General features: G+C 42.8%; 1 protein-coding gene across 2 annotated transcripts; it reads right to left on the reverse strand.

The window, feature by feature from the left end:
• On the reverse strand, positions 1 to 24329 carry ATG14 (autophagy related 14). 2 transcript variants are annotated; one of them, XM_063440250.1, is made up of 10 exons: positions 24058 to 24329; positions 15423 to 15485; positions 14810 to 14852; positions 12881 to 12962; positions 11654 to 11891; positions 7795 to 8027; positions 6980 to 7097; positions 3604 to 3694; positions 1840 to 1925; positions 1 to 709 (listed from the first exon to the last, which is right to left on the reverse strand). In XM_063440250.1, exons 1-10 carry the CDS (start codon positions 24300 to 24302, stop codon positions 403 to 405), a joined length of 1506 nt encoding a protein of 501 aa, XP_063296320.1. In that variant the 5' UTR covers positions 24303 to 24329; the 3' UTR covers positions 1 to 402. The 2 variants fall into 2 exon arrangements, with proteins under 2 accessions (XP_063296320.1, XP_063296321.1); XM_063440251.1 differs by having other exon boundaries at positions 3604 to 3690; positions 6976 to 7097.

Raw genomic sequence — 24329 nt, forward strand, 5'->3', positions numbered from 1 at the left:
TTAAAAGCACAATGCACTATCCTCTTCCATGTATGTGGCCTACAAAGCACACAAAAACATAAAACAAATTCCCTAGGAGATAATTGCTCAATACACAGTACATATTAAAATTAAAGTACCTGCTTAACGCACCAACTCCACCGCTGTTGGGATAGGAGGGAGAGCGGAATTACATTCCCCTCCCTTCTTGTATTTGTTACAAGGTGCATCACGGAATTTAATATTTAAGACTAGGCAGAAACGACCTGTAGAATTCATGCAGTTCTAACTCCATTATGGGAAACAAAAATATACCTTTTTTTTCTTTCCGCAGCATAAAAAGATCATTTCATATAAACTTTGTTTATTTTCCACTATTCAGTCCACTTATCTAGTTTGGTAAGGAGGTGCGGCCCCTTAGTGTCAGCGATGTCCAGTGTAAGCTTTAAACCAAGACGTGACAGACGCAGCTGCTGATGAGATCATGCCCCCGGCGGTGCTGCTGCCAATCGGCTGTGACAGGAGCGTGCTCTGACTCTCCATTAACTCCACAGTTTGCGAAGGGATCTCACAAAACTTTGGACTTGGCAGATTTTCCCAGTCAGTTCCCAAATCAGTCTCTTCGTCACTGATGTGTTCTTCTCCACTTTCGTCTGTTTCACCAGCTCCACTGGGATCTACGATCTCCATAGAGTCTTCTAAATCTGCAGTTATTTCGAAGGGCCCAGACCTGCAAAGGTTAGAAATGGATATTTTTAGACTCTCTCACCAACCCCAGGATTACGGTTTTAAGACAACATTCCACATTCCACCATTTTAACCACTGTGCAAAAAAATAAAAAGGTTTCAATTTGTCAGACATTCCCTCCCTCCCCAGAATTTATGGCAGCTTTGCATTAATGGTCACACGCCGTATGACTGCACTGGACACATACAGCACGATGTACATCTGATAAAGAATGGTCTAGCATTGTGATCACTCTATTGGGACACTCACACTGAAGCGGATTTTAAAGCGACACTATTCCTTTCCGTGTGCCCCTTATATTAAATAATGAGTGTTCCTTTGAGATATAAGTTAAATATATCATTTATTTTAAATTCATGTATAATAAAATTTGTATTTCAATATAATTATTTGGTTATCATTCTGACTCCCCATTCTGGCACCTTTAGACAATTTGTAAAGGTATATGTGCGATAAATTGCAACCATTTGTTGCTTTTCGAAACGGTGTATACTTTCTACCTGCAGCATTTTCTGAGGGAAGATTTTGAAAACACAATTACAATAAAAATAAATCCACATAAACCCACACAGACAAAGAAATGGTCCATTTTAGGATACAATATGGGTCTTCCACCCTTCCTTCCATTTCTAGTCTAGTCTCCATTGTGTTCTCCTCTTCCCATGACGTCTGCAGTTTGTCCTTCTGTGGGATTTATTTTTCTGATGCAATTTGGGTAAATTACCATGGCTACAGAAATAGAACCTTGCTTAAATTTGGCTTCATTGCCAAACATTGTCAAAGATAGAGGGTGGAAGAGAAAACTCATCCTGACCTTTAGAATATGACTGGATTTTTCAGCCATATCGACGCACCTTGGGTCAGAGCGGATCTCTATGACAGTGCAGTGACATCATCTCACTCTATAAACATCACATTCAAATACTGTGTAACCCAAGGTGTACGTCTATGGCTGAAGGATCCAGTCAAATACTAAAAGTATAAAAACAAAATATTTTTTTTATTATAAAAAATTTGGGGGAAATAAAGGAATGGGATTATTTTTTTTTAAAACTTTGCAAAGTGACCGTGCGTATGTGTAATGAATATTCCTGCACAGATTGCAGTCTTACCGCCCAAGGTTTGCACTCTCTGCGCTGACCAAATACATGAGATTCCTGAGGGTATGCAATGGATGGAGAAGATCTAGATCCACGTGCTGTCAAGAAAAAAAACGAAAATGCACCTTTATAGCCGTCATCACAGATAGCAGACACACAGAGTATGGAGTTAATGCCAGACTCCCACAAGGTTCCCCTGACATTTATACTACATTCCTTCTTTGTACTTCCAACAGCTAGTTATTGACACTGAAGAAAATGTGCTTAGCAGCACCCTTTAACCCCTTAAGGACACATGACATGTGTGACATGTCATGATTCCCTTTTATTCCAGAAGTTTGGTCCTTAAGGGGTTAAACAAACCTCTAATCCAGGCATAGGCAACCTTCGGCACTCCAGATGTTTTGGACTACACCTACCATGATGCTTTGCTTGCATTTTGGGTGTGAGAGCATTATGGGGGAGGTAGTCCACAACATCTGGAGTGCCGAAGGTTGCCAATCCATGCTCTACTCCATGAAAGCCATCAGCAAGTTGTGTTGGCTATCAAAACGGAGAGACACGCATTTTCTGATCTATACAAGTAGAATGACTGCATTCACTCAATGCCTAGTACGGTAGCATATGCTAGATATTCCGAGTGAATGTATTGTGACAGGCATCCGCGAAAAGGATCAACAACAAACAGCGAAAATGACAAGTGGTAAAAATCAGACAAAACTATGTAACATTTAAAAAAAAAAAACACACACTTCCAAAATAAAATGCCAGATCAAACATCTAGAGCCAATAGCTATCCGCACCTGGGGTTTCTGAACCACAACCCCTGTGAGCCGAAGCAGTTATCCTGCTGCATGCTCTGAGAATGGAGAGAGGTAAAACAGACTGATTCCAAAGAGGTTGGAACACAGAATATTACCTATATAGACCGTCAAAGGAAGGAGGTAACGCTTTAACTACACCAAGTTTTAATTAGAGAGAAGGACAATCCAGTAACTGGAGTCAACTGCTATCAGCTTACATTGGATCCAAAAGTATAGAACTGTATTAACAGACTATATTAGCGGCTATCACTGTGGACTTTTACTGTTTAATGAATATAAATGCACATTCATACAGGTCTATATCCAGCATAACTGTATGCAATTGCAATATTGTGGACTTCTATTTATACATTTTGATAATACTGAACCCTTAGGGGAATATTGCCATCTGCTCATTAGGTTGTTAAGGAGGTGATTACCAGCACCATACATTAATATTTACTTCTGTATTTTTGTTTTCCAACATATTTTATTATTCCTCCATTACTCTTGGGCATCCAGTTAGATTTTTAGCTAACTTCACCTTTGGTGTGAAGCACGCCTGCCTTTCCCTGTTACAGTCACGGAGGATTTTCAATGAGACGTCTCCGACTAGTGTTATACCCGCACAGACAAAGTCTGTGTCAGGAGAAGAGAGAGGGGCTTGCAAAGGCTGCAAACTTTCATTCAAGATTTCTTTAAGGGAATAGATAATAAAATCGTAAAAAAAAACATCTTCCTTTAAAATGTGTAAAAAAAAACAAAAAAAACAAAAACACCAATATTATTATTTGAGCCTAAAATTTTACAGTTCACTTTCAGCTCCCGACAATTCTAACTTTTGTAAATGATTTACACCTGTGCTCCAGCTCACGGTGTTGCATTAATCTCCAGGGTTCCGTGAATGGATTATAAAACATGCCGCAATATAGAATACAAACATTCCTAAAGTAAAGTCGGGACGACCACCTACCTGAGAAAAACAGAGATAGAGGATATTGGAATTTAGTTTAATTACAGAGCGATTAAACTTCCATCTGTTCATATTCTGACCACAAAACTCACTGAGCAGGGAAGAAAAAGAATGTTTGTAAAATATAGAAATATAATACACAACGAATCGTCAATAGTTATATCAAGAATATAAAACAAATGCAATTATCTTCACAAACTAGACTGGACAGATATTCATATAATCTTGACAATGCACACATCATGAAACAAGGTTAAAGTTATTTTGCAATAAAACTATTATTGGGAGGTCTGTTAGGTAAAGGATTTTTATAATCACTGAAGAGCTGTAGTTTTTCACTCCTAAACTGGTAAATGTAGATTTTATCTAGATTTATGATATTAATAAAACGGTCATTCCACTACATGCCAAAACAAACAAACAGAAAAACCACTACCTACATATAATATAACATATTACACAGACCAACAGAAATTCGGAGCAGAGGACAGACTATCAAAAGAAGTGCTGATAAATATATAGAGGGGGGAAGGTTGGATCAGCATTAAGATCAAAGAAATCCACATCTATTGGTAAAAATAGGTCTTTTAGTCTATTGTCTCCAGATGTCAGGGTCCCACAGTTATTATTATTATTATTATTTTATTATTTATATAGTGCCAACAAATTCCGTAGCGCTGTACAATGGGTGGACTAACAGACACATAATCAGACCACTGGACGTACAGGAACAGAGGGGGTTGAGGGCCCTGCTCAATGAGCTTACATGCTAGAGGGAGTGGGGTATAGTGACACAAACGGGTTAAAGTAGGGGAATTAAATAGTTTGTTAGAGAAGGGTTTATTGAGTGCTTGGTAGGTCATTTTTGACAGTTGCAGGAAAGGAGTCATGGGGTGGGGGATGAGAAGCCTGCTGACAGTTTAATTGATACGCTTTAACGAAGAAGTGAGTTTTCAAAGATTTTTTGAAGGAGTGGAGGCTGGGTGAAAGTCTGATTGAGGAGGGAAGGGAGTTCCACAGAATAGGTGCAGCCCTAGAGAAGTCTTGAAGGCGAGCGTCAGAGGTGGGGATCCGGGCAGAGGATAGGCGTAGGTCTTGGGATGAGCGCAGGGGTCTCGACGGGACATACTTGTGTATGAGGGAGGATAGGTATGTTGGAGCAGCATTATGTAGGGATTTGTAAGCAAGTGCCAGAATTTTGAATTGGGCCCTATATCTAACTGGAAGCCAATGCAGGGACTGACAGAGCGTGGAGGCGTGGGAGGTGCGACCGGACAGGAAAATAAGCCTTGCAGCCGCATTCATTACAGATTGCAGCGGTGCAAGCTGGGAACATGTAAGACCGGTTAGAAGGGGTTTGCAGTAGTCGAGGCGAGAGAGAACAACAGCATGAACCAATATCTTAGCCGCGTCTGGCGTTAGATATGGGCGGATGCGCGCTATGTTCTTGAGTTGGAAGCGACAGGATTTGACTATCGATTGGACATGGGGAATAAAAGAGAGGTCAGAATCGAAAAGAACCCCTAGGCAGCGAGCCTGCGAGGTAGAGGTGATAGTAGCGCCGTTGACTTGGATGGAGACAACAGGAGTAGCAGCACTTGAGGGAGGAAAAACTAGAAGTTCTGTTTTGGACAGGTTGAGTTTAAGGAAGTGAGCAGCCATCCAGTTGGAAATTGCAGAGAGGCAGTCAGAAACACGAGTCAAGGTGGGCGGAGAGAGATCAGGGGAGGACAGGTAGATTTGCGTATCATCTGCATATAAATGATATTGGAAACCAAAGGAGCTGATGAGTTTACCAAGGGAGGCAGTATAGATGGAGAACAATAGGGGGCCGAGGACAGATCCTTGGGGGACGCCGACAGAGAGGGGTTGGTGAGAAGAGGCAGAACCAGAGAAATAAACACTGAAAGAGCGCTGGGAGAGGTAGGAGGAGCACCAGGAGAGAGCAGTATCCCGTAGACCAAAGTTACGAAGAATGTGAAGAAGCTGTTGATGATCAACAGTGTCAAATGCGGCAGAAAGATCAAGGAGGATTAGGATAGAGTATTGGCCGTGAGATTTAGCAGCAATTAAGTCGTTGGATACTTTGGTCACAGCAGTTTCGACAGAGTGACCAGCGCGGAATCCAGACTGAAGGGGGTCAAGCAGAGAGTTGGATTCGAGAAAGTCTGTCAATCTGGCGTACACAACTCTCTCGAGGATCTTGGAGGCAAATGGGAGTAGTGAGATAGGGCGGTAGTTGGATGGGGAGTTGGGATCAAGGTTGGGCTTTTTCAGAATCGGGGTTACGGTTGCATGTTTGAAGGGTGAGGGAAATGTGCCAGAGGAAAGGGAGAGATTGAAAATGCTAGCGAGAGGAAGAGCAAGAAAGGGAGACAAAGTGCGGATGAGATGCGAGGGAATAGGATCGAGAGAGCAGGTGGTGGGGCGGGAGGACAGGAGCAGTGCAGAAACCTCTTGTGCTGTAGCAGGTGAAAATGTGCATAGGGTGGCAGGGGGAGTGGGGTTGGGTGATATAATGATAGGGGAAGGAGAGAGATTAGAGATCTCTTTCCTGATTGTAGAGATCTTCTCAGTGAAATGAGATGCAAAGTTTGTGGCGGACAAGGTGGTGGAAGGAGGGGTAGTCACAGGGCGAAGAAGAGCATCAAAAGTGTGAAACAGGTGTTTGGGTTGATGGGACAGTGTGCTTATGAGGGTTTTGAAGTAGTTTACTTTTGCAGAGGAAAGAGCCATGCTGTAGGAGCGCAGCATAAATTTATAGTGGACAAAGTCAGATGCAGAGTGAGACTTTCTCCAGCAGCGTTCAGCAGTTCTGGAACATTTTTGGAGGTAACGGGTCAGCTTAGTGTGCCAGGGTTGTAGTTGGGGGCGCTTGCTGCGTTTAACTGTAGGAGGTGCCATGATGTCAAGTTGAGAGGAGAGAGTGGAGTTGTAGAGTGAGGTTGCAGAGTTAGGGCAGTTGAGATTTGAGATGGGTAAAAGGAGTGTTTGGAGTGTGGTGGAGAAGTGCTGGAGATCGAGGGAGTTGAGGTTTCTGCGAGGTTGGAGAGTTGAAGGTGTAGAGATTTTGGTGTGAGGTATGCAGATGTTAAATGTTAGCAGATGGTGGTCAGACAAAGGCAATGGATCAGTGGAGAGATCAGAGGTGGTACACAGATTGGTGAAGATGAGGTCAAGAGTGTTTCCTGCGGTGTGAGTTGCGGAGGAGGAAATCTGTGTGAGTCCAAAGGAGGAGGTTACAGAGAGCAGACGGGAGGCATCAGGGCAGTTGAGCTTGTTGATAGGGATATTGAAGTCCCCAAGTATGAGAGAGGGAGTGCTAGAGGAAAGAAAATGGGGTAACCAGGAGGAAAAGTGTTCTATAAATACTTGCCTATTATGGAGTTTCCTGGGCAGGTTGACATTTAATATATGTGACAATATGTGGACGAGCTGAGTTGCGTAGCACAATGCAGCACTTATTGTGTAGGCAGGATTACTGTGCTCCATGTCTACAGATAAACAAAACAAAAAGCAGTCAGGTTACCAACTGTAAACAGAAAGACTGATATTATTGGCCAAACTTTTGAGGTTTAAAAGAACACCCAGGGACCATAGCCTGCTGTAGTGGTTATGGTGCCAGGTGTGCCTGTGGCGCCCCCTCCAGGGTAATTAGATAAACTGAGTAAGAAAAGTACTACTGGGTGACTGCCAATGCCTTCCTTGCAGCCAGAATCACCAGCTCTAGTAGAGGCAGAATGTTTTGACTACGTACATTGGGAGGGCGCCAGCAGGCTGTAATGGTTATGCTGCTCGGAATGTTCCTGTCATTGAGAGCCTGTGGGAATTAAACACTATGCAGGGTTACTGGACCTACAGATAAATGTTCCTATATATCACCACACAATGGAAACCCACTGGGAAGGTTTTATCATGGTGTGTGACCCCTCCCGTGGTTGGGATTGGCTACTAACATGAAGCGTTGATTGCACTCATTGTCTGTACCCAACGCACACAACACCCTGCTCATTAAACGGAAATGGGTACAGAGGTACAGTTTCCAGGTACGTACTTTGTGAATAATACACATACTGGCAGAAATGTTAGCTATACACTTTTCAACACCTAGAACAACTTTGATATTTTGTAATATGTGCTTATACAGCTACCACCAATGACAAGGTTTCATAGCACCAGCACATAACTTACCAGGCCCTTGCGTTGTTTTCTTTTCCTCCACCCAGTTATAATACACAGAGTAATCGCCATTATTGGGCAGAGTAATCCAGGGTCCGGCAATACTAATGCTGGTATCACCATTTTGGTCATCACATACCCATCGTCCTGAAAGGTAAGTGGTTCTTCTGGCTTCGGCCAGCTTGCTCACGGTGCTAGAGGTCATTGCATTGTCACTTTCTGATGAATTTACATCAGCGGGATCCCTGGTTATAAAAACACAGTGTTAGAAACATATTGTCTGGACGGTGCTGAACTATAAGACATTTTGTATACGAACATTTATTATATATACTTTCATTAAAAACTCAAGGTGACAGATTTCTATTGCCACACACTTTTTTGCTATAGGTCTATGCTATAGGTCTATGCTATAGGTCTATGCTATAGGTCTATGCTATAGGTCTATGCTATAGGTCTATGCTATAGGTCTATGCTATAGGTCTATGCTATAGGTCTATGCTATAGGTCTATGCTATAGGTCTATGCTATAGGTCTATGCTATATGTCTATGCTATATGTCTATGCTATATGTCTATGCTATATGTCTATGCTATATGTCTATGCTATATGTCTATGCTATATGTCTATGCTATATGTCTATGCTATATGTCTATGCTATATGTCTATGCTATATGTCTATGCTATATGTCTATGCTATATGTCTATGCTATATGTCTATGCTATATGTCTATGCTATATGTCTATGCTATATGTCTATGCTATATGTCTATGCTATATGTCTATGCTATATGTCTATGCTATATGTCTATGCTATATGTCTATGTTCTCTTATGTTATTACCGAAGTGGCATAACTGCAAAGCCTGTTATTCTATGCACAACAATAAATAAAGAAATATGGTCTATGCTATAGGTCTATAGGCTATAGGTCTATAGGCTATAGGTCTATAGGCTATAGGTCTATAGGCTATAGGTCTATAGGCTATATGTCTATAGGCTATATGTCTATAGGCTATATGTCTATAGGCTATATGTCTATATGCTATATGTCTATGCTATATGTCTATGCTATATGTCTATGCTATATGTCTATGCTATATGTCTATGCTATATGTCTATGCTATATGTCTATGCTATATGTCTATGCTATATGTCTATGCTATATGTCTATGCTATATGTCTATGCTATATGTCTATGCTATATGTCTATGCTATATGTCTATGCTATATGTCTATGCTATATGTCTATGCTATATGTCTATGCTATATGTCTATGTTCTCTTATGTTATTACCGAAGTGGCATAACTGCAAAGCCTGTTATTCTATGCACAACAATAAATAAAGAATGATAAAACACAAGGTTAGCCTACAAGACTCTCACTCCCATTACACACAAACCGGACACACTGCTGTAACTGTACAGCATCACACACACACACACAATCACTGCATCACACACACACACACACAATCACTGCATCACACACACACACACAATCACTGCATCACACACACACACACAATCACTGCATCACACACACACACACAATCACTGCATCACACACACACACACAATCACTGCATCACACACACACACACAATCACTGCATCACACACACACACACACAATCACTGCATCACACACACACACACACAATCACTGCATCACACACACACAATCACTGCATCACACACACACACACACAATCACTGCATCACACACACACAATCACTGCATCACACACACACACACACAATCACTGCATCACACACACACACACACAATCACTGCATCACACACACACACACAATCACTGCATCACACACACACACACAATCACTGCATCACACACACACACACAATCACTGCATCACACACACACACACACACACAATCACTGCATCACACACACACACACAATCACTGCATCACACACACACACACAATCACTGCATCACACACACACACACACAATCACTGCATCACACACACACACACACAATCACTGCATCACACACACACACACACAATCACTGCATCACACACACACACACAATCACTGCATCACACACACACACAATCACTGCATCACACACACACACACAATCACTGCATCACACACACACACAATCACTGCATCACACACACACACACAATCACTGCATCACACACACACACAATCACTGCATCACACACACACACAATCACTGCATCACACACACACACACAATCACTGCATCACACACACACACAATCACTGCATCACACACACACACACACAATCACTGCATCACACACACACACAATCACTGCATCACACACACACACAATCACTGCATCACACACACACACACACAATCACTGCATCACACACACACACACAATCACTGCATCACACACACACACACAATCACTGCATCACACACACACACAATCACTGCATCACACACACACACAATCACTGCATCACACACACACACAATCACTGCATCACACACACACAATCACTGCATCACACACACACAATCACTGCATCACACACACACAATCACTGCATCACACACACACAATCACTGCATCACAGGGCTCCTGTAAGTCGGCTAACACATCGAACAGACACAATGGGTTGTTTACTAAAGTTAGAAATCAAAATTAATTTCAAATGTAAGACCAGAGTAGCTGCTCTGAAAGCATAGCTGGCTGATCGTGGTCAGACCATGCACAGTGATGAGAGGCAGCTTTAGCTGTTGTGAGTGCAATGGTTTTTGTCAAACCAAATGGAAAATGATGTTTAGTAGTTCTTATGGTGCACGGGATGCCTTCTAGGTTATCTCTTTTTTTTCATGCAAACAAAATATTTTATTTAGATTTGCTACAAATTACAGGTACTGACATACATTTGGATTAAATGACATGCCAATAATTAAAGGCACACCCACATTCCAAATAGCAAAGTAGCAGGTTAAATGGTAAATCTGAGAACTCTGGCGCAGTGCTTTGTTTTACCTGCCTCAGGCCAGCTCAAAATATGCTTTAAGGACACTGACTTAAGGCTGCGATAGGAGGAGTAAAGTCAGTTATTTTTGCTTTAAAAATAAAAAGGAAGGAGTCAAACAGGAGGAGTTAAAACCCCTTCAGCAGCTTACCGTATTCCAGCGCCGGGCTCCCCCGGCTGACGTTAGCGGAGCCAAATGTGCATGCGCGGCAAGTGCCGCGAGCGCATTCAAAGTGTCCATAGGACAGCGCCTGCAGACCTGTGATGAGCTGAAAATAAGGAGAGTTTTAACCTATTCTGAGGGGGCCAAGGGGGGGAAGCCACCTAAATGGTGGGTTTTCACTGTAGGGTCAGGAATACATGTTTGTGTTCCTGACCGTATAGTGTGCCTTTAAGCAAGGCTTCAAAGAAATGTGCCTTAAGATTCGGATTAAGGTAAAAAGAAAAAATGTAGGTCTTGGAAAAGTGTTGCCTTCGTGTAAAAAAAAAAAAAAAAAAAAAAAAAAAGAGAAAAGGGTTGGTAGATTTTTCTCTGCAACAAACATACTTTTCCTGCAAATGCTTTTAACTGCAGTCTCCCAGTCACATGGCATGAAACACTGAAAAAACTAACCGAGTCTGGGTTTCAAAATATAAGATCTCCCAGTCAGGTTCTACAACAGTCTCATACTGGACGTCAGTGGAACAGGTTACATATTCCACATTTCAATCAGCTATTTAATACGGTACTTTGTTACGATTGGGACATGTTTCCTGGAATACATCACCATGCACTGGTTTTGTAACTCCACCAACATGCACATGGCATCCCTAAATCTCAGAAAAACAATAGTTTCAACACAAGAAAACAATGATGTGCAAATTGAGAATACCTTGTAACATTGTTTACTTCCCCAATAGGGAATATAACAGACGTTAATTCGAGAATGTACGACCTCCGTAGACTGGCCAGCTCCACGTGCCTACTCATCAAAACATGGTTCCTCTTTTCGACCATTTCACTGAGCTTGTTTGTCCTCCTCTGTATTTTGTCCTTCTTCTCCTGATGCCACTGGGCCCTCCGATAAAGCTTTTGATTGTCGTCTTTGAATTTAAGTAGCAACTCTGAATCTAAAGCAAACATTAATGGTAACTTTATATAAAAAAAAAAATAAAAAAATATCAACACATATCCAAAACTTTTAACAGTATAATAGAAAAAGAAAAAAAGACTATATTTTGGATTATACTATAGTCACAAAACCAACTTTAGCGTAATGGAGCAGTTTTGTGTATAGGTCCTGTTTCTGCAGTCTGCCATTTAGGAGTTAAACCACTTGTTTCTGTTTATGCAGCCCTTGTCACACCTCCAATAGCTGTGACTGACACAGCCTGCAGGAAAACAAAATGGTTTTATTTTCAATGTACTACGTAACATACTTTAAAAGTTTGTATTTCCAACTATGTAAATTGAGCTACAATCACACACACAGGAGACTCCTGCAGGGACTAGCAAGTTATTAACAGAACAGGAGATAAGCAATTCTAAATGAAACAGAATTTGCAATAAAGGAAGTGTAAACATTAGATGACTGTTTACAGGAAGTGTTCAGGATGGCTGTGTAAGTTAATGCCAGAGGAGGTGTGCCTAGGGCTGCATAAACAAAGCGATTTAGCTCCTAAATTGCAGAGAATTGAGCAGTGAGACTGCCGGCGCATAATCTGATTACCAAAATGGTTTAATTAAGCTAAAAGTTGTTTTGGTGACTATAGTGTGTTTTTAAGTACATAGAGATAAAGCTCATTATTTATTAAAAAAGTAAAACCAATATCGAGCAGTGTCTTGATCTTGCTTTATTATAACATCTGGATGATTCTAAAAAACAAAGCAACACCTTCTTAAAAAGGCCATTAAAAAACTACACTAATCCCGGAGGTAAACGACTGGAAACGAATATTTATTTTTTGCCTATATTAGTGGATTAGTAACTACATAACTACAGATCACTTATCACTCAATGTATCCAGAATCTGAATTCAGATTTGTGAAGTTAATGCATTCTTGGTTACATATATAAATATATAGTACACACACACACAATCCAATACACTTTACCCACTCTTTGCTATCTCTTCATTTCCATTCCAAATGCTTTGTTTCAGTTGTTCAATCCTTATTTTGCAAGACATTATCTTCCATTTCTGAAGGAGAGAGAAAGTAAAATTAATCGGAGAAGTTGCAGATCACCATAAAAGTGTATGCATCCTGTATGGGTTCTAACGGTTTAACATGCACTCCAAGAGTTGTAATGTTTTAGATCCATGGTACACTCCAAAACACAAAAATCTAAGGGGCACAAAAGGGACAGTATATTATACAAATATAACACCTATATATTTGCCCAATGGATACTGTTGAAGCACAGGAATAGTGGATAAAGTCCTACTCATGCGGACCATTGTGTCTTTTCTGGGTGATATAAAGAAAAATCCTAACAGATAACATCTTGTATACAGTAACGAAACCTCAACAATTTCAGGATTTTGTAAAAGACTCAAAATAAAAAGGAACAAGTCTAAAATCTGCACCTGGAGGGACTGCCTACTGCCACAATCTCCTAATCTGCAGTGCCCTGCAACCCTCACCTACTTTAGGTTATCAATAGTCTACATGCAAAATATCCCCTACATTAACAAAGATTATCCAAGAAGACCTAAGGTGGGGATATACAGGAACGCCAACTTATATAATACGTCGGCCAAGGTTTATGGGAGTAATGATCGGCCAATCTGCTTCCCCCTGAACTAGACAGATGGGCTCCCACATGTTAAAGGGCCGTCTGTCAACAGCGGAGGGGAGTTATTTAAGCACTCTCAGTAATTCACTGCCTTCCACAATGTGCTAAATTTACACTAATGTGTGAGACTACTTTATGCATAAACCAACCAACTCTCTTCCCCCAAATATTGTGACAAAAATAAATAGGGTACAGCACCTGGAGCATGACCAGTAGTATTTATTGTAAAAATAAAAGCATGGATTGAATCCCTCCAGGGTCCTAAATTTTGAAAGACAGATATTGCTTATAGCTGTGGACACAGGCCCCAACAAGCTCATAAAAAATAAAATTAACAGCTGACTGTACTGTAAAATATCTAATATTTTGGAATCTGATCCACCACAATATTCCCCTTAATAGTCACAAAGAGTAGGCTAAGAATATATCTTAAAGTGTCACTCTAAAACTTTAACCACTGCGTCCTGCTAGTTAATTTGATTGTAAGCTTGTGGGTGCCGTTTCATGGTTCTGTGTCACGCCATAAAAGAGCAGTCTGACTAAATCCGGGGATCCCGTGGCATGACATGCCCCCTGGTTTGCCATATTGTTGGTCAGGAATTTACTACAAATTTCATCCATAACTGAATGGCAGTGGCACCATCTGACGTGCTCTTTTGATTTTCTTTTACTCGATTAAATGTTCTTTTAAGAATGTAGTAGGAGTAAAGTAGTTTTACAAATTGCTTTGTATGGATTTATATATCTAACTCTCTATATCTATTCTTTTCATTTCTGTGAACTATAGACATTAGGGATCGACCGATTATCGGTCTGGCCGATATTCAGTATTTTCGGCAATTTCGGTATCTGCCAATAGAGATACTGATATTGCCGATAATACATAGCAGGACCGCCAGGCCCATTACAAGTCTGGCGGTCCTGGGAGGGCCCGCAGCAAGTGCTTACTTACCTTCCCAGCAGCTCCCTTCAGCTCCCTGTGTAAATCTCGCGAGTCCCGCGGCCATGGCTGGCCGCGAGATTTAAACAGGGAGCTGAAGGGAAGGTAAGTAAGCACTTGCTGTGGGCCCCCTCTGTACTTTCCATGCTTGTGGACCACCAGGGAATTATCGGTTCACAGATTATCGGTATTGGCTCTAAAAAACAACAACAAAAAAACAAACAAAAAAAAAAAAATGTCGATCCCTAATAGACATATTTAGAAAAACTGTTCACTGCACAATTAATTCAATCTATCAAGAGGACACTTACCAGTTTATCAGCAAACAATTTGCCTTCTATAGCTTTTACCAACCTAAAAAACAAAAACAAAAAAAAGGAGAACAGCTGTAAGATTCATTGTAGCTTTAAGTTGGATTTCTTAATAAAAAAAAAATAAAAAAAAGGAAGTTTCATGCATTAAGAAGAGAGCAATCCATAGATGACTGGGGGGCCTGGGGCTGCAGAATATTTCATAGTCTCTTAGAAGTGGCAACCAATGACAATTCAGGCCACCATCGCAGCCTCGTCCCTGTACAGACATCTTGCACGCTTAGCACCATGATGTTAAATGAATGAGGCATTACTCCCTCTGCCACCAGTCAGCCCCTCCCTCCCCATACTATGTGTCCTCCCACACTACATCCCTATCCCACCCCACACTATGTGCCCTGCACACACACACACACTACATCCCTATCCCACCCACACGGAGTCACTATCAATAAAGACCTTATTTAAATATTGTTTTGATTAAAATAATTTTTGTATCAGGACAAGTAGATTGGGCAAACGCATTAATAGTCCCTGGACAAGTAGTTTTTTTAATATCCACACCCCTGACATTGTACCTGTGCTTTAGGAAGGAAAAGGGACGTGAACTTACTGTTTCTGGAAATTTAACTGGGACTCCCGTAGATGACTTAATCTCTCTCGCTTGTCTGAAAACCTGAAACAGAACAGAATTATTTAACAGTTAGACTCAGACCTAGGGTATTATCAAAACATATTAATAGTAAATATATATATTTGAAAGTAGTTTTAAATGTTGCTGTATTCACATAAGACAACAAAAAGATAAGTACCTGCCCAAAGTTTCATTCACTCTTGAAAGTGTGGACTGAAACGCTGACAGGTACATTTCTTTCTTGTTGCTTTATGTGAATAAAGCAACATTTAAAGAGTTCTTTTTTTGGGAGAATATAATATATATATATATATAATATACACCACCAGTCAAGACCCAAGGTGCAGACTGTGCAAAGAGACCTCTGAGACAGTCCAGCACCTGGTAACCGGATGCAAGATGTTAGCAGGAACAACATACACGGAGAGACACAACCAAGTTGCTGCGATTGTATACTGAAACATTTGCACAGAATATGATTGGACCTGCTTAAGTCCAGATGGGAGATACCACAAAGGGCAGTTAAGAATGAAAGGGTTAAGATCCTGTGGGACTTAAAGATCCAGACAGACAAGCAAGTGCTGGCCAACCATACCGACATTGTGCTGGTAGACAGGGAACGGAAGACTGCAGTCGTGGTGGATGTGGCAATACCCAGTGACTATAACATCATCAGGAAGATGGAACATGAGAAGGTGGACAAATACCAAGGACTGATAGAGCTAGAAAGGATGTGGAAAGCACAGCCAGTAGTAGTCCCAGTTGTGATAGGAGCAATCAGGGCTGTGACTCCCAAGTTGGGGGCAGAGTTTTTAACAGGTTGCAGGTGGAACAGCTAAGATACTACGCAGACCCCTCAAACTCCCAGGCCTCTGGTAGAGGACCCGAGAAGGAGGAATAAACATACCACCCAGCAGGGGTGAGAATATCTACACACACATACATATATAAAATGTCTACTGGACTAATACGGATAATCCAATTATATATATATATATATATATATTAATATTAGACTTCTAAATTCCCAATCGCAGGACAGAGCTTATAACAATGATTGACAGGGAGCCAAGATGAGGCGACCAGTTGCAGGATAAAGCTGTATAGATTTAAATTAAATTACATTTTTCACAGTTCTCCAATATAAATAATTTAATTCACTCTAGTGAGAATTGTCAAGAATTTGAAGTGAATTTCATATTTTATATCAAAATAACGTAACTGGAAACTTAGCGACTAGGTTCACTTTGAATTCCTGACAATTGTCAGTTTAGTAAATAAGTGATATTTGTTAAATATAGAGAGAAGTTATCTTAATATTGCACATCCCGGGCAGTGACAATCCCTTTAATACTATGCTATATATGTACAGATGTGCATGCACACATGGTCCTCAGACACAAGAATGTTTATGTAGAGCTTTGGTTTTCAGCTAAGTGAACTCTTTATTTTTGTTGTTACATTAAGAATACTACTGAATGTTTGCTATACTAGGGAGGGTTACAGGAAATTCTGATGTCATGGAATGAGGCTCAACCGGGCGAGCAGAACAAGATTCTCAATCATTAAAGTGTGCATCACTTTCTGTATAGGTGCCAGCCAAGGGGCGGCTCTAAACACACTGAACAATTCAAATCCTTTAGTGGGGTAGTGTAAAAACATTTAGCAAATAAACAGCAGAAATACATTAAAACAAAGTAATAAAAACACACACACTTCCTCCCATACAACTATCAACAATAACCTAACACTGCACTGAAGGATAAAAAAAATAAATAAATACTATATATATATATATTTTCCTTCTTCTACATATTTGGATGACAGATAAGGCTTTATTCAGTTTATTCAGGTAACCTGTATGTAAATCATTCATTAAGTATGAATAGTAAAACTACATTTTACATAGTTTGTGTACAGGTACAAATGAATGTATATTAGCACATTTTTAAAAGTTATTGTGAATATACCGAAAGGAGGGAATTGTGCGAGTATCCCCAAGTGGGACAAGTCACATCTGAGAGGGGCAGGAGAAAGGCAAGACTGAGTGTAAAATAACCCAACAGTTATGGAGTTCCGAAAACAAACACTACAAAATCAAAACAAAGCACAAATAAATCAATAACTTCAGGAGCCGGTATTTGTTAAGGCGATCCTATCTAAGCAGGTTCACGTCAAAGTAAAGGCATTTTATGTCAAAAGTATTCCCAGAAAAGCGGTAGTAGGGAGTATGAGAGATTAGAGGCAGCCTTTAAAAGTGCCCAAAACTATATTGGCAAACAATATATCTAATGCATAAATATGTAGTGAAACATCATTCATCAATAAATATAACATAAAATCTATCTTTGCGCTGCCATCTGAACACCCTGCCCATTTTGGGACAAGTTTGGGAAGTCTTCTAATTTGTCAAAACGCTACATTGATAGGAAATCCCTGACAACGTCAGCATGTTCTAAACCGTGACTGTTCTCAGACACGTTTGTGTATGACCCACAGCTTGTCACATATTATACATAACAGTCAGACACTTCAAGGATCCCTTTATTAAATTCCAGCTCTCCCCTATCCTGTATGCCATATCTGGACTGTAAGAAATGTTGCAAATATGATATGTGCCCCAAGTTTACCTTCTGTAGAAAGCCCGTTTAAGTATCTACAAATACAAAGGTAAACATAGGACCACGCTTGGTGATGAAGATTGTACCTTTAGTTATAAATAACCCCATAATGGTGGTTATTAGCCAAAGCTCTGCAGGTAAGGACAGAAAATTGATTATTGGCTGGCTGTGGAGAAGCTCTGTCATACTGGTACCAGGAAGAAGGCAAGCACTGGCTAAGGACATACACACAATAATGCTCATTCACAAACAGCTGTGTAACTCTATCCATGTTGTTATAAAGGTCCCACTAAGGCTAGAAAGACATCAGCTGGCTGATAACCAAAACCCCTTAGGAGCTGTTTGCACACAATGGGGATCTCCTTGGTGGAGTAGAAGAGGGAATGACATAAGATATTTAATGGTTGTATCTGGAAGTGAAAATTCACCTTTTTCTAAAAATTTCCTTTTCCATGTTTTTGCGTTTTTAAAAAAAAATTGTAAAATTAAGTTACTTTCAAAATAAACTGTGTGCATTTATTTATAAATGTATTCACTTTATATCATTAGGGTACTTCTCCCTCAACCGCATGCAACAGTTCAAGTTCGAATACCACAATTTGTAATACTGTATCTCTGACTTACAGCTAACTGCAGTTAGTATATAAGTAGGAGATCTTTATCTGGTCTATATCTGACAGATCACACAACTAAGCCTGTATCTTGTGGCACAGTGGTAAGCAATACATTGCTGAACATACTAAACAATCCTAATAAGGTTACAATTCACACGCCACCCAAATACCACAATAACCTGAAGTAAAGATTTCAGATATATTATGTGATATATTTCACCCCCCCCCCACCCCCCGCCCAAAGTTGATCTATTAACCCTATTTCATAAATAATGAATATATCTCCCTTTAAAAGAACCGTTAAAGGAACACTTCAGGCACCCAGACTACTTCTGCCCATTGGAGTGGTCTGGGTGCAAACTCCCACTACTCTTAACCCTGTAAGTGTAATTACTGCAGTTTTTATAAACTGCAATAATTACCTTGCAAGGTTAACTCCACCTCTAGTGGCTGTCTAGAGGGCACTTCCTGGAAACTGATACCGGAGAAACTGACGGTAGCCAAGCACAGAGAGATGGACACAGGTTTCTTCAGGAAGGAAGAGATTCTTTATTCGGTTCACCGATCGGGACTCAGAGGGACTAATGTCACCAAAATACAACAAGTTCTGAGCCCCGGACAATAGTGCAGGCTCCTTATATAGGCACATAACTCCTCCCATATTAAGCTCCACCCGCACATTCTCTTGACCAATCAATACAAATAAGAATTAACTTCCTGCTTGACCGCATGGCCTGTCCAGCACAATGGAGGAGGGGAATACTACATCCTGTATTCTTGCACATGCTCCGTACACTACTGATCGTATCTTGCCACGTGCAACTAACTGATCGATACGTCAGCATATGCACGTACACATGCCGTGGTAATCTCGGCCTACTAAATTTATTTTTACCGAGATTCCACCACAAAACCTGTGCTAGAGCGTCACTGGACGTCCTCACGCTATGTGAGGACCTCCAGCGTCGCTCATTTCCCCATAGGAACAAACAACAAATATTTCCCATAGGAAAGCATTTGAATGCTTTCCTAAGGGGAGCTCTAATGCATTGCCGCGCATGCGCATTAGGTCTCCCCACGCATGCGCATTAGGTCTAATGCATTGCTGCGCATTAGGTCTCCCCGGCTGGTGGGCGGGATCAGTCTCTCCCACCGGCCGACGCAATCAAAGGAAGGAGCAGAGGCGTAGGAAGAAGCAGCAAAGTGGAAAATCGTTGCTGCCTCTGGTAAGTTACTGAAGAGTGTTATGGGTAAATGCAAATATTACAAGTTTTAGAATGAAATGTCATCTCCAATGACTGTGCACTTACGTCTTAGTATAAACAACAGATAAGCTTATCAGACTTTAAGATGCCATCTTGAACTAAGTCAGGAAAATGTCCATGACGTATGCACCCTTTAGTTATGGCCTTGCATGTTTGCCAAATTAAGGGAGGTCCTAAAATGAATAAAGTAAAAAAAAGTAACTTTTTCATATATGAACTACAGTCACCGTAAAATGACGACACCTAAGGTATAATAAATAGGTGTACTTTTTAAATGTTAAGACACAGAGGAGAGACTTGGAGACAGACGCTGCTCCATCTTAAAATGACTGAGAGGCTGACATGATGACATGTTCAGAAAGGGTATGTTAACCTATTAATGATATTTGCAAGCATTTAATTTTCATATAATAAATATCTAAAAGACAAAACTATTGCTTCCAAGACAATCCTTATTTTATATTGTATTCTCAATTATTTATATATGTTAAATAGAGGATCTCTTACTAACTATATAAAATTATGGCTAAGATATCTGTATGGTTAGCCCTACTAAGTTCGACGCTTTAAGACATTATAGTGGTAAATAAGGGAACCGCCAGCGGTTACAAGAGCAACCGGGGATTGGGGGTGGGAGGGAGAGGGAACCTGCAGTGCCAGGAAAACGGATTGTTTTCCTGGCACTGGAGTTTCCCTTTAAGGCTGAGCGTGGAAATTGGCCCATTCAAATGTTTCTGTATGAGAAGCATTTAACTGGACCTCAGAGAAGGCAGCAGTGACGACAGATGAGGCCTGGATGGAGAGCTACACCTGGGACTGGAGTCCAGGGAGGAGTATTGGTACAATTTCAGGACTCAACAGTAGCCAAAGGTCTTCCATGTTTACTTCAAATAATAGTAAGCCTTTTTCATAAACGGACACTCCAGGCACCCAGACCACTTCTACCCATTGGAGTAGTCTGGGCGCCAACTGCCAACTTTTTAAAACTGCAAAAATTTCCTTGCAGGGTTAAGTCCTCTAGTGGCTGTCTATCAGACAGCCACTAGAGGGGCTTCTGTGTTCTTAAACGACGCTGGACGTTCTCACACTCTGCATTAGGACCTCCAGCGTCGCTGCAATCCCCATAGGAAAACATTGAATAATGCTTTCCTATGGGGAAGCCTAATGCACACCCGGCCATTGCCGCGCATGCACTTTAGTCTCCCCCGTCGGCTGAAAGCGGGGGAGGAGCCTGACCCAGCACCGAGGGACATAGGGGCTGGATTCACGTAAGTTAATGAAGGGGATTTAACCCCTTCAGCAACATGAGATGGGAGTGGGAGGGGCATATGTTTCCCTGGCACTGGAGAGTCCCTTTAAGCTTTCTATGGGTTGTTCACATTTTTAAAAGAAAATTGCCAAAGAGCTTGCAAACAATGTTAATTCTAGCAGGAATCCCTAAAACAATGTTTAGATTGTGGAGTTCTGAGTGCTTTAATTTTGTTTTTGAAGTTTGACCTAAAAGATATTTTGGCACTTTTCTTTTTTAAAGCACCAAAGATATGCGCAATCTGCTCTTTTAAGAGGTAGTTGTTTTTTTTTGTTTGTTTTTTTAAAGAGGCTTCAAAAACCAATGTCGATTTTGTTTATCTGATGGATTATAAAGGAGACCTTTTTATTTGCTTGGATAAGATGTCAGAGATGATGAATTCTACAAATTGTAAAATCGCAACCCTTAAATTATTTAAAGTAAAGAAAAGCCAAGATTTTCAGAACAATTTTGGATGTAGAGACAAGCTGTACACACCTTTAACAATGAAAGTCTACATATTTGTTGGGCTAAGGTAACATCCCCAGGACGTACTTAAAAAAACCAGAGTAATCTGAATGTACCTTTCCTGGTCAAATACTTTGTTATTATTTAAAATGTACATATCTCAATTCCTGCATGCGGTTTATAAGTACATGCTACAGTATGATGAAATGTAATGGTCAATTTTTTTAAGTAAGCAGTGCAGTTATACATACAGGAAATATTCAACCCTTAGGTCACACAAGTTCTAGGGTCATTAACCTCCGAGTATTGTATATGTAAGTTTACTATTTTTAAAAGGTTCTGGAGAAATATTACATCTATTTCTGTGTACAAAATTACCCAGGAGACTAAAAATAAAGCAATACTAAGGCAGAAGGAATTATATTTCAGGAAGTAATAGAAAGAGGAGGCCACGTGCAGAATCTATTATCTAAACAACGAGAGCTTAACCCTCAATCTATGACTATGACTATTAAATCTATGACTGTCAGGGAAACATCTTCTGTAAAAACAAATATTAAATAGAAAACCTGGGGTACAGGTTTGAACACATTTTGGTCATGTATGTGTAAATTTAATTGGTATGAATGGTGACCATCTCTCTATAGACCGAGAAAGCCCTCCTCCCACTGCAAGAACGGTGACCATCTCAAAATACAGAGAAAGCCCCCCAGGAAGGGAATGGTAACCATCTCTCTATATGCTAAGAGACCCCCCAGGAAGGGAACGGTGACCATCTCTCTAAATACTGAGAAATCCCCCCCAGAAAGGGAACGGTGACCATCTCTCTATATACTGAGAAAGCCCCCCAGGGTTGGAGAGGTGACCATCTCTCTATAAAAGCCCCCCCAAGGTAGGAGAGGTGACCATCTCTCTATAAAAGCCCCCCCCAGGGTAGGAGAGGTGGCCATCTCTCTATAAAAGCCCCCCCAGGGTAGGAGAGGTGGCCATCTCTCTATAAAAGCCCCCCCAGGGTAGGAGAGGTGGCCATCTCTCTATAAAAGCCCCCCCAGGGTAGGAGAGGTGACCATCTCTCTATAAAAGCCCCCCCAGGGTAGGAGAGGTGACCATCTCTCTATAAAAGCCCCCCCCCAGGGTAGGAGAGGTGACCATCTCTCTATAAAAGCCCCCCCCCAGGGTAGGAGAGGTGACCATCTCTCTATAAAAGCCGTGGATGCTGGGAGTGGCAGTCCTGGCTGCCTGCGGATGCTGGGGGTGGCAGTCCTGGCTGCCTGCGGGTGCTGGGGGTGGCAGTCCTGGCTGCCTGCGGGTGCTGGGGGTGGCAGTCCTGGCTGCCTGCGGGTGCTGGGGGTGGCAGTCCTGGCTGCCTGCGGGTGCTGGGGGTGGCAGTCCTGGCTGCCTGCGGGTGCTGGGGGTGGCAGTCCTGGCTGCCTGCGGGTGCTGGGGGTGGCAGTCCTGGCTGCCTGCGGGTGCTGGGGGTGGCAGTCCTGGCTGCCTGCGGGTGCTGGGGGTGGCAGTCCTGGCTGCCTGCGGGTGCTGGGGGTGGCAGTCCTGGCTGCCTGCGGGTGCTGGGGGTGGCAGTCCTGGCTGCCTGCGGGTGCTGGGGGTGGCAGTCCTGGCTGCCTGCGGGTGCTGGGGGTGGCAGTCCTGGCTGCCTGCGGGTGCTGGGGGTGGCAGTCCTGGCTGCCTGCGGGTGCTGGGGGTGGCAGTCCTGGCTGCCTGCGGGTGCTGGGGGTGGCAGTCCTGGCTGCCTGCGGGTGCTGGGGGTGGCAGTCCTGGCTGCCTGCGGGTGCTGGGGGTGGCAGTCCTGGCTGCCTGCGGGTGCTGGGGGTGGCAGTCCTGGCTGCCTGCGGGTGCTGGGGGTGGCAGTCCTGGCTGCCTGCGGGTGCTGGGGGTGGCAGTCCTGGCTGCCTGCGGGTGCTGGGGGTGGCAGTCCTGGCTGCCTGCGGGTGCTGGGGGTGGCAGTCCTGGCTGCCTGCGGGTGCTGGGGGTGGCAGTCCTGGCTGCCTGCGGGTGCTGGGGGTGGCAGTCCTGGCTGCCTGCGGGTGCTGGGGGTGGCAGTCCTGGCTGCCTGCGGGTGCTGGGGGTGGCAGTCCTGGCTGCCTGCGGGTGCTGGGGGTGGCAGTCCTGGCTGCCTGCGGGTGCTGGGGGTGGCAGTCCTGGCTGCCTGCGGGTGCTGGGGGTGGCAGTCCTGGCTGCCTGCGGGTGCTGGGGGTGGCAGTCCTGGCTGCCTGCGGGTGCTGGGGGTGGCAGTCCTGGCTGCCTGCGGGTGCTGGGGGTGGCAGTCCTGGCTGCCTGCGGGTGCTGGGGGTGGCAGTCCTGGCTGCCTGCGGGTGCTGGGGGTGGCAGTCCGGTTACCTCTCTCCGTCCCGGCCGTCGATGTACACGAAGTCCCCGCTCCGGACGCACTTGGCGCAGGTGAGGCGGCGGCGGGTGGTGTTACAGAGCGGGCAGCGCTCCACCGCCACATACAGCCCCTCCGCGTCCTCCGGGTCCTCCGGCAGCTCCAGCGGCTCCGCGGGCCGCACGCGGGCCGCCACCACCAGCTCCTGCCAGGTAACGGCCACCTTCCCACTGGGAGACGCCATGACACTTCTTCTCATCGGCTGTCACGTGGGGCTTTGTTTTCG

Source organism: Pelobates fuscus, chromosome 13 (genome assembly GCF_036172605.1).
Source record: "Pelobates fuscus isolate aPelFus1 chromosome 13, aPelFus1.pri, whole genome shotgun sequence".
NCBI lineage: Eukaryota > Metazoa > Chordata > Amphibia > Anura > Pelobatidae > Pelobates > Pelobates fuscus.

What these genes read in the sequence shown, in the direction of transcription:
- ATG14 (XM_063440250.1), bottom strand. Translation starts at nt 24,302, where the DNA reads ATGAGAAGAAGTGTCATGGCGTCTCCCAGTGGGAAGGTGGCCGTTACC. An exon ending in CAGTTAAATTTCCAGAAACA is followed by an intron (nt 14,853 to 15,422) that starts GTAAGTTCACGT and finishes TTTGTTTTTTAG; the next exon opens with GTTGGTAAAAGCTATAGAAG. An exon ending in CCCAGGAAACTCCATAATAG is followed by an intron (nt 3,695 to 6,979) that starts GCAAGTATTTAT and finishes TTCCCTGCTCAG; the next exon opens with TGAGTTTTGTGGTCAGAATA.